The sequence below is a fragment of the Salvelinus sp. IW2-2015 genome, unplaced genomic scaffold (assembly GCF_002910315.2).
Source record: "Salvelinus sp. IW2-2015 unplaced genomic scaffold, ASM291031v2 Un_scaffold1660, whole genome shotgun sequence".
NCBI classification, from domain to species: domain Eukaryota; kingdom Metazoa; phylum Chordata; class Actinopteri; order Salmoniformes; family Salmonidae; genus Salvelinus; species Salvelinus sp. IW2-2015.
This window is the reverse complement of record NW_019943068.1, coordinates 30,379-41,220: the sequence shown is the minus strand read 5'-3', so window position 1 is coordinate 41,220 and position 10,842 is coordinate 30,379. Positions and strand designations below refer to the sequence as shown.

The following is a 10,842-nucleotide window of genomic DNA, read 5'->3' as shown; positions in this document are numbered from 1 at the left end:
ATATTCCAGGTTGAGATAGTAAAAGCTTTGTGTTCCATAGTGTCTAGTGTTGTTTTTGTTGTGGTTTAGGCCCCGGACCATCACAGTAGGTGTGAGCAGAGCATGTTGAGCACCTGATACATACCTCTTAGGTCGCAGGATGGGGCTTGGCGGGTGTAATAGTGGGGGTTGGGCCTGTTGCTCTGCTCACGGCCTGGGCATATGTCCTGCTGTCATGTTGAGGTCCTTGCCGCCGGGGGCAGGTCTGATATGGGGGGGGGGGGGGGGCTATATTGGGTGTTGCCAGGGTTTGCTTGAGGTGGTCTTAGCTGGTTGGGGTGTGGCTGGTGATGCTGTGGTCTCTCTCTCTCTCCATCTCTCTCTCTATCATTGTCTCTCTCTCTCTCTTCTCCCCATCTCTGCCTCTGCTCTCTCTGGCTCTCCATCTTTCTCTTTCTATGCTATCTCTGTCTCTACTCTCTCCATCTCTACTCTCTCTCTCTCTCTGCTCGCGCTGTCTCTGTTCTCTCTGTCTCTCAATCCAATTCAATTCATGCTTTGGGAAACATATGTTTACATTGCCAAAGCAAGTGAAATAGATAATAAACAAAAGTGAAATAAAAAATACAATAAAGTTCCAAAGGAATAGAGACATTTCAAATGTCTATTGTAACGAGGTGTAAATAATTAAAGTACAAAAGGGAAAATAAATAAACATAAATGTGGATTGTATTTACAATGGTGTTGTTCTTCATTGGTGGCCCTTTTCTTGTGGCAACAGGTCACAAATATTGCTGCTGTGATGGAACACTGTGGTATTTCACCCAATAGATATGCGAGTTTATCAAAATAGAATTTGCTGTGTGCACATAGCCTGTCTTCTCTTGAGATCCAGGTCTTCCTATGGCGGCCTCTTTCAATAGCAAAGCTATGCTCACTGAGTCTGTACATAGTCAAAGCGTTCCTTAATTTTAGGTCAGTCACAGTGGTCAGGTATTCTGCCACTGCGTACTCTCTGTTTAGGACCAAATAGCATTCTAGTTTGCTGTGTTTTTTTTGGTTAATTCTTTCCAATGTGTCAAGTAATTATCTTTTTGTTTTCTCATGATTTGGTTGGGTCTAATTGTGTTGCTGTCCTGGGGCTCTGTAGGTTTCTTCTCCAGGTTCATCTCTCTGTAGGTGATGGCTTTGTTATGGAAGGTTTAGGAATCGCTTCCTTTTAGGTAGTTGTAGAATTTAACGGCCCTTTTCTGGATTTTGGTCGTTAGCGGGTATCGGCCTAACTCCCCTCTGCATGCATTATTTGGTGTTTTATGTTTGTACAATGGAGGATATTTTTGCGTGCAATTTGGCGTTTAGAACATTTTGTGAATTATTGGGTTGTAAGCGGACCCCAGACCTCACAACCGTAAAGGGCAATGGGTTCTATAACTGATTCAAGTATTTTTAGCCAGATCCTAATTGTATGTCAAATTTGATGTTCCTTTTGATGGCGTAGAAGGCCCTTCTTGCCTTGTCTCTCAGATCGTTCACTGCTTTGTGGAAGTTACCTGTGGTGCTGATGTTTAGGCCGAGGTATGTATCGTATTTTTGTGTGACCTAGGGCAACGTTGTCTAGATGGAATTTGTATTCGGGGTCATGGCAACAGGAACTTTTTTGGAACACCATCATTATTGTCTTACTGAGATTTACTGTCAGGGCCCAGGTCTGTCAGGGCCCATGTCTGTCAGGGCCCAGGTCTGTCAGGGCCCAGGTCTGACAGAATCTGTGCAGAAGATCTATGTGCTGCTGTAGGCCATCCTTGGTTGGGGACAGAAGCACCAGATCATCCGCAAACAGTAGACATTTGACTTCAGATTCGAGTAGGGTGAAGCTGGGTGCTGCAGACTGTTCTAGTGCCCTCGCCAATTGTTGTATATAATTTACATGTTGAAGAGGGTGGGGCTCAAGCTTCATCCCTGTCTCACCCCAAGGCCCTGAGGAAAGAAATGTGTGTTTTTTCGCCGATTTTTTGTTGTTGTGTGTGTACATTTTATAATGTCGTATGTATTTCCCCCAACACCGCTTTTCACCAATTTGCAAAGCAGAACCTCATGCCAAATTGAGTCCAAATATTATTTTAAATCATCAACAAAGCATGAGAAGACTTTGCGTTTGTTTTGGTATGTTTGTTTGTTAATTAGGGTGTGCAGGCTGAACACATGGTCATTTGGTAAGCAGCCAATTTGACATTTGCTCAGTACATTGTTTTCACTGAGGAAATGTACGAGTCTGTTGTTAATGATAATGCAGAGGATTATCCCAAGGTTGCTGTTGACGCATATCCCACAGTAGTTATTGGGGTCAAATTTGTCTCCACTTTTGTAGATTGGTTCCACGTATTGGGGAAAATGCCAGAGCTGAGGATGATGTTAAAGAGTTAAAGTATAACCAATTGGAATTTGTGGTCTCTCTCTCTCTCTTTGCTCTCTCTGTCTCTCTTTCTATCTCTCTCTCTCTCTCTCTGCTCTCTCTGTCTCTACTCTCTCTTTATCTCTCTGGGCTGGCAGACAGGCAGGGGCCAGAAGGGGGTAAGGAGATTCACAAGGCTTCTCAAGCAGAGGAAAGACAGGCAGGCAGAGGATCATCGGGGGGCAGAGTCGGAGGCAGGGGGGCAGGGAGGGATGAGAAGAATCACAAGGCGTATCACACAGAGGACAAGGCTCAGTGTAGTTCCTTATTAAAAAAACGAAATCCTTATTCAATCTTGTTCTGAGTGCAGCTCTACCGAATTCTTGCCCTCGAGGCAGAGTTGACCTTAGAGCAAGATAGAATAAAGAAAGTCTAATTTGGTTGTCACAACAGGTTTACACACATCAATAACACATCCCCTCTCATCCTCTTGACTAAAGTTCTGGAATAATTGTGGATTATATCAGCCAATAGCAATGGAACACTACACAATCAAATTCCTCACATCTCCACCACTCAACACGTTCTTCAAAACACTGAAATCTTATTCAGAGGGGTTGAGTTAAAAAAACATTTCAGTTGAATGCATTCTGTTGTACAACTGACTAGGTATCCCCCCTTTCTGTTGTACAACTGACTAGGTATCCCCCCTTTCTGTTGTACAACTGACTAGGTATCCCCCCTGTCTGTTGTAACAACTGACTAGGTATCCCCCTTTCTGTTGTACAACTGACTAGGTATCCCCCCTTTCTGTTGTACAACTGACTAGGTATCCCCCTTTCTGTTGTACCAATCTGACTAGGTATCCCCCTTTCTGTTGTACAACTGACTAGGTATCCCCCCTTTCTGTTGTACAACTGACTAGGTATCCCCTTTCCCCTAATTTCCTTTGATAAGTGTGTGTGAGAAAGAAAGGGTGAAAAACCAAGATGACATTCACATCAGACCTTTAGAAAAGTGAGTCATCTGTGGGCTTTTCTAATGAGTTTTGAGGTCTTGTCTGTCTCACGACAATACTATGGGTACATAGCTCAGAACACATCACACAGACTCACTCACACACACTCACACACACACTCACACACACAGTGGTGTAGTGGAGGGTATACGCAGGTATACGCCCTATACCCATTTATTTTTCAATGGGCATTTGTAACCGGTCTGAAATGGCTAGGTAGTTAGTGGTGCACGCAAGTAGCGTTTCAATCGGCAATGTCACTCGCTCTGAGACCTTGAAGTAGTTGTTTCCCCTTTCTCTGCAAGGGACGTGGCTTTTATGTTTATTTTTTTGAACGGTAGGTTACACTGCTTTTGAGGTAACTGTTGTCAATGTGTTCAGAGGGTCTCTGGTTCGAACCCAGGTTGTGGCAAGGAAAAGGACGGAAACGATACTGTTACATTGGTGCCGTGACACGGATCACTCTGAAGGAGTGGGAGGAGGGCTCTGAAGGGCTCTGAAGGAGGAGGAGTGTAGCTGGTGTGAAATGGCTAGCTAGTTAGCGGTGCGCGCTAGTAGCATTGGTGACATCACTTCCTTTGAGACATAGAAGCCGTTGTTTCTCTTGCTCTGCAAGGACCACAGATTTTGCGGTGCGATAGGTAACGATACCTCTTGGGTGACTGTTGTCGATATGTTTAGAGGGTCCATGGTTCGAGCCCAGGGTGGGGCAAGGAGAGGGAAGTTAGTAATATTGTTATATATTGCGTAAACTCGCTTCTTAATCTCCATGATGAATATCAAAGTAGTGTAGTGGAGGTATATGATGTACCTTATCAATTAATAAGGCTGATGGAACAGATCAGAATGTTTAGCTTAAAATGTTGATCGACTATTATTTCTTCACATTTTAAGGGCGCAGCAATGTGCACACGGCGGTAGGCCTACATGCGAATGTTCCAAAAGGTAATTTGCAGGGAGGAAAAACAGTTCTAAAATGAGTACCTCTCATGTAAGCGGTTTCATGGACAGAGATGGAAATATCTGTTAGAAATTTAGAAAGAGGGGAGATCTAAAGATGCAACAACTAGCAAAGGCCGCTAATATGACTACGATAATGCCTTTGGCTGCTAGGTTGCTGTCCCCCACGATAAAATCTGTGAGGGGATTGTTGATCTGTGTCCGTCCGTTAGTACGTTAGTTCGTACGTTAGTCACACACAATATCTCAGACAGCACTGGCTCAATTTTTACGAAACTTGGGTGAATCATGCATCTTGAAATAGAGATCTGGCATGAACAAAATTACACTGATTGGCCAGACGGTGGCGCTATAACAAGATATAAAAAATGCTAACTAAAGTCACGAAATTCGATACATAGTTCCCTCTCCTCACAAGGAGCAAATGTGCCTCAGATTCCCACGTGAATGTTTAAGATCTGCCATGATGGATTTTCCGCCATTTAGAATGTTGTGAAAAACACTTAAAACGCTACTCTTCTGACACCAAATGACCGATCTGCACATTTACATTTACATTAAAGTCATTTAGCAGACGCTCTTATCCAGAGCGACTTACAAATTGGAAAGTTCATACATATTCATCCTGGTCCCCCCGTGGGGAATGAACCCACAACCCTGGCGTTGCAAGCGCCATGCTCTACCAACTGAGCCACACGGGACCACAGGCCCTATGCACGAAACCTAATATGTGGTATCTATGGACAAAGATCTCTCAACGCAATATTTTCCAGACTAGTACCTAAAACACTGACCAAATAAACATTCACGTGGGTGTGGTCTGGCACATAAATCAGTCAAGGATATTCGTATTGTAACAACATTTTGTGCACATGTTGCTAACACTGCCAAGACTCAACATATGCAATAACATTCATATCGACCACACAGTGGTGCTATAACAGACACATGTTTATATCTCTTGATCTGCTTGACTCAGAGTGATGAAATTTGGCACACATGCTCAGGGATATGAGTCTAGCTAACCCAGATACACTCCAACAGCTAACCCACGTGATATCTCAGACACTACTGGCCCTATTTTGACTAAACTTGGGTGAATGACTTGTCTTGTCATTGTGATCCAACATTTACTAAATTACACTGATTGGCCCAGTGGGGGGGTGCTGCATCATTCACGGGGGAAGACATGTTTACCGTTGCCTTGTTTGGGTTGACATGAGGTGGAAACAATGTTGGTTCAATCAGTTTTTTCCCAGTGGGAACCATCTTCTGGTATATGGAAAGGCTTTCCCAAAAACCTTCTCAATAAAATGTTAACTAACTAGGCCTTCCTGGCAGAATGATAGCATGATTATTTGCATTAATCCAGTTTTGTGCTATCTCCATCTCCACTCCATCTCATGTGCTAACCAAACAACAGTGCTAGGTGCCTGTGCACTTTTACAACAACAACAAAAAAACTACATTTCCCTAGATTTTTCCCAGACCTCAAAGTGGTCTCCTGACATGGTTTAAACATTGTTATGGATTTACTTAGAACATCCAATTTAGTTGACACAGGGGGRAAAAAAGAAACACATTTGAAACCTGTGCATTTCTGACTCAGTTGACAGCCTCATTTATCTATTTCAATAGTAGGTCCTACTAATAGCCTACTTGAACAGCGTGGGTTGGCCTGACTCTGAAAGAACAATGTCATTTTAGGTAATGTCTCTGTTTCTCTGGCGGGCCGTTTGGATATTTTTTGCAAAATTAGAGTATTACCCACTTCTCCAGACACCACTGTACGCCACACACGCACACACATACACACACCACATGCACACGCACACACACACACACATGCACACGCACACACACACATACACACACACATGCAACACGCACACACACATCACACACCACACACATACACATGCACACACGCACCACATACACATCACACACGCACACACACACACACACACACACACACACGCACACACACACACACGCACACACACACACATACACAGCACACACGCACACACTACACAGCACACACGCACACACAACACATGCCACGCGCGCGCACACACACACATACACACACCATCTGTAGATAAGATTCAGGATGCTAATGGGTGGTAAATGTTTGTTCAGGATGTGAAAAATGAATCCATTACGTCCAAATATAGAGTCGTTGTCACTCCAGGCTCTGGGGACCTGTGATGTGATGAGATGCTTTACACAGTGTGTGTGTGTGTGTGTGTGTGTGTGTGTGTGTGTGTGTGTGTGTGTGTGTGTGTGTGTGTGTGTGTGTGTGTGTGTGTGTGTGTGTGTGTGTGTGTGTGTGTGGGTGTGTGTGTGTGTGTGCGTGCGTGTGGGGTGTTGTGTGTCAGGCAGCAGCAGGCCTATTCAAGCAGAGAATAATTGCTGCCAGTCGACAGCCAGATGGTAATGAAGGGAATTATAGGTTGAGGCTTTTCTGTATCTCTCTTGTCTTGTTCAATGCCTCCAAGCCTCCTGTTTCAAATCAAACTCTTGATTTAGGTGATAAAACACTGAATCATGCACCACCAAAAATAAATCGCATTGTGTTGCTAGTATTCACCTGAGAAGGTATACCGTCACAATACAAACCCTAGAAAATCTACTCCGACATCATTTCTGTCTCATTCAATCCCTTCAAGCATCCTGTTTCAAAGCAGGCTAGTCATACCATGTGAATGATAAAACCACATTGTGCCATACCATTTCCACCAATTAAAAGCTGCTAAAAAAGGTGAGTTGGTGTTGTAAATATTTACCTGAGGGCTGAGGATGTATAGCCTGCCATCACAAACATATTTATCAAATCAAGAGGGGGAGCGGGGGACAAGGACAGGGACCTACACATGTAGCTCAGTAGGTAGATCATGGCACTTGCAACGCCAGGGTTGTGGGTTCGATTCCCACGGGACCAGGATGAAAATGTATGCACACACTACTGTAAGTCCCCCTTGATAAGAGCACCTGCTAAATTACTAAAATGTAAATGATGCTAGTTCTGAAGCTGGCTGTTACCAGACCTGGGACTACTGCCTCACTGTACTCATCTAAGGGTTATTCCCACMGAGGTTAAATTGTGCCTCACTGTTGAACCAGACAGTTGATGTAAAGCTGATCAATAGATTTCCCAGTAAAGCTTCAGGTGAAACRTGACTTATTCTACTCTGGGTTGTTATGGTTCTCAGGGTTGTCATGGTGAGGATAAGAGGGTTCTGAATAATGGATACARTGAGTAGTATGGCTTTGAGGTTGTCTAGGTTTTGACCTATTGACCTCGAGTCTGCAGCCTCCTTTGTCATTGTATTCACAGTTACCATTCCCATCCGTTCCTCTAATTCAGAGTGTTCGTTGTGTGTAGGACCTATGGTTGCGGTGGGATCCGTGTTTCTGAGAGAGAGAGAGAGAGTCAGTGCCTGCGTGCCTGTCTGTGGCTCAACCTACCAGTGCGTATGGTGTGCTCTCCTCCAGTGCATGAGAAGTCCCCAGAGGTAAGCAGGAAGCAGGTTGCCTCTTTCTTGGTGGCCTTGTTCCCCCTGACCGACCGGGCGTGTTTACGGCCGTGGCCGTGCCGTWGGTTCCACTTCTCGCTGGGTGACAGCGGCTGGGTCAGGCTGCACCCCTCATCCGACGACAGAGTCAAGTTGGCGTCTCCGTTCTGCTTGGAGTCTGACAGGAGGACAGACTTGGTTCATAAAGCATAGGATCYAGGATCAGGTCCTCCCTGTCCACATCATCTTATTCATTAGGGTATAAATGGTTAAACTGATCCATGATCAGCACTCCTACTCTGACAGAGTCATGTTGGTGTCTCCATTTTGCTCGTATCCTCAACTAAGGGTCTCAGACTAGAAGTGCTGATCAAGGATCAGGTTCCTCTGTCCTGCTCATGTTATCTTATTCAATATGCTTTAAAAATGCTTTAAAAATCCATGATCAGCACTCCTACTCTGAGACTCTTTGTGAATACAAGCCAACCCAGACCTGGGTTCAAAATACTATTTGTAATAAATTCAATACTTTAGCTGGACTTGAATGAGCTTGCCAGGCGCAATGGAACCAATGGATTATTCTCCAAAGTTCTAACCCCGCCCATTTGGAAGCAAAGGGTCAAACTATTGAACATGTTTTGAGTAGTATTTGAACCCAGGTCTGCAAGAGACACAAGGCCCGGACTGACAGTAAATGCCAAAGATTTTACTCAACATCTCCTCAGGTTTTAGAGAGAAGGTTAAACTACAGAGCCACAATGTAACGTTACTGTGAAAAGACACATTTTCTCCCTGGGCGAACTCTGAAATGAACCTGAAATGAACCTAATGTATTAAATGAAATTAACCTAATGTATTATCTGGGAAGGGTATGAGAAGGATTGTATCACGTTGTGTTACTGTCTTCAGGGCTAGGTACAGTAAGCCTATTTTATTACTTTATTATCGGGGGNAGTAAGCCTATTTTATTACTTTATTATCGGGGGGGGGGGGGAAAGGTACATGATTACAGTAGAAAAAAAACCGTTTGTAAAACAACACTGCAAATACAACATCATCTAATACCTATTGGTGTAAAAATGCACTACTGTAGTATTCATTACTAACGCCTTCAATTTGAGTTTGAATGGGTAAAATGAGTGATGGTATAAATGAATGGTAAATCCATTTATCATTATGGTCGTTGGTTCGTACACGATGATTCCGTTTGATGTGTAAAGGAAGGAAGTGGGTTTGGAAAAGTTTGAATGACGTCTGAGTGTGAATGGGTGGAATGGTTGATGGGTCTGAATAACGAAACATCCACTTATCATTGTGGCCTACGATATATCATAACGATGCTTCCAACACATACTGGTACAGGGATGGGTCGATAAAGCATGGTGTATGGAGTGATATTACTGCCAACAGAATTTGAAATTGGATTTAAATCATTTTGAATGTGTCTCTGACCTGAGTTGTTCTAGCTGATTTTCTCATACCAATGCTTCAGAAACATTGAAGTGTGTAGTGAATAAATAGAGTATAGGGGGAAATTAGTGACAAAACATTGATGTTTAATATTCAGATTCTAATTTGAATTGGTCTGACCTGAGCGGTTCCTGTTGATATTATCCTCTGCAGCCAGAGGACACGTATCACTCTGAGTACTGTCCCTGGGAGAGTTAGCGACAGACTTCCCGAACGAGGCCGTGTCCGTGGGAGCGTCCGGGTTCGGATTGTGCGCCTTCTTCTTCTTAGGCAGCTTCTGTTTAGCCATGGCCAGGGAGTAGTACATCCCAAAGTTATTGACTATAACAGGCACGGGCATGGCGATGGTCAGCACCCCCGCCAGGGCGCACAGCGCGCCCACCATCATGCCCAGCCACGTCTGGGGGTACATGTCCCCATAGCCCAGGGTGGTCATGGTGACCACGGCCCACCAGAAGGAGATGGGGATGTTTTTGAAGTGGGTGTGTTTAGAGCCGCGTGGGTCGTCCGGCTGGGCCCCTATCCGCTCTGCGTAGTAGATCATCGTGGCGAAGATGAGGACGCCCAACGCCAGGAAGACAATAAGCAGGCAGAACTCGTTGACGCTGGCTCTCAACGTGTGGCCGAGAACTCTCAGACCGACGAAATGCCTGGTCAGCTTGAAGATCCGGAGGATCCGGACGAAGCGGACGACCCGTAGAAACCCCAGGATGTCGGAGGCTGCTTTAGAGGAGGACAGGCCGCTGAGGCCCATCTCCAGGTAGAAGGGCAGGATGGCCACGAAGTCAATGACGTTTAACATGTTCTTGATGAAGAGCAGCTTGTCGGGGCAGCAAACGATGCGGACGAAGAACTCCAAGGTGAACCAGACCACACAAACGCCCTCCACCACTGTCAGAATGGGCTTGGTCACCACCTAGAGTAGATCACATTATGGATTAGATTATACATTATGTTAGATTATACATTAGATTATACATTACATTAGATTACAGATTAGATTATACATTAGATTCGATTACACATTAGATTATAAATTAGATTATACATTAGAGTACAGATTAGATTATACATTAGATTCGATTACACATTAGATTATAAATTAGATTATACATTAGAGTACAGATTAGATTATACATTACATTAGATTATAGATTAGACTATACATTAGATTATACATTCTATTAGATTATACATTACATTAGATTATACATTAGACTATACATTAGATTATACATTCTATTAGATTATACATTACATTAGATTATACATTACATTAAATTATGCATTAGATTATACATTCTATTAGAGTATACATTAGATTAGATTATAGATTAGACTATACATTAGATTATACATTCTATTAGATTATACATTACATTAGATTATACATTACATTACATTATGCATTAGATTATACATTCTATTAGAGTATACATTAGATTAGAGTATACACTAGATTTGATTGTAGATTAGATTATACATTAGATTATACATTCTAT

At 43.4% G+C, this 10,842-nt stretch overlaps 1 protein-coding gene across 1 annotated transcript in view; it reads right to left on the bottom strand.

Moving 5' to 3' along the window:
* Nucleotides 1-217: 217 nt before the first annotated feature.
* LOC112071609 (voltage-gated potassium channel KCNC4-like) overlaps nucleotides 218-10,842 on the bottom strand; it is a 25,216-nt gene continuing 14,591 nt past the window's right edge. The window contains exons 3-5 of the mRNA XM_024139046.2: nucleotides 9,461-10,256; nucleotides 7,824-8,048; nucleotides 218-2,568 (exon numbers count right to left, since the gene is read on the bottom strand). Of these exons, the coding sequence (XP_023994814.1) occupies nucleotides 2,561-2,568; nucleotides 7,824-8,048; nucleotides 9,461-10,256 (1,029 nt within the window). The 3' untranslated portion in view covers nucleotides 218-2,560. The remainder of the gene's footprint in view (nucleotides 2,569-7,823; nucleotides 8,049-9,460; nucleotides 10,257-10,842) is intronic.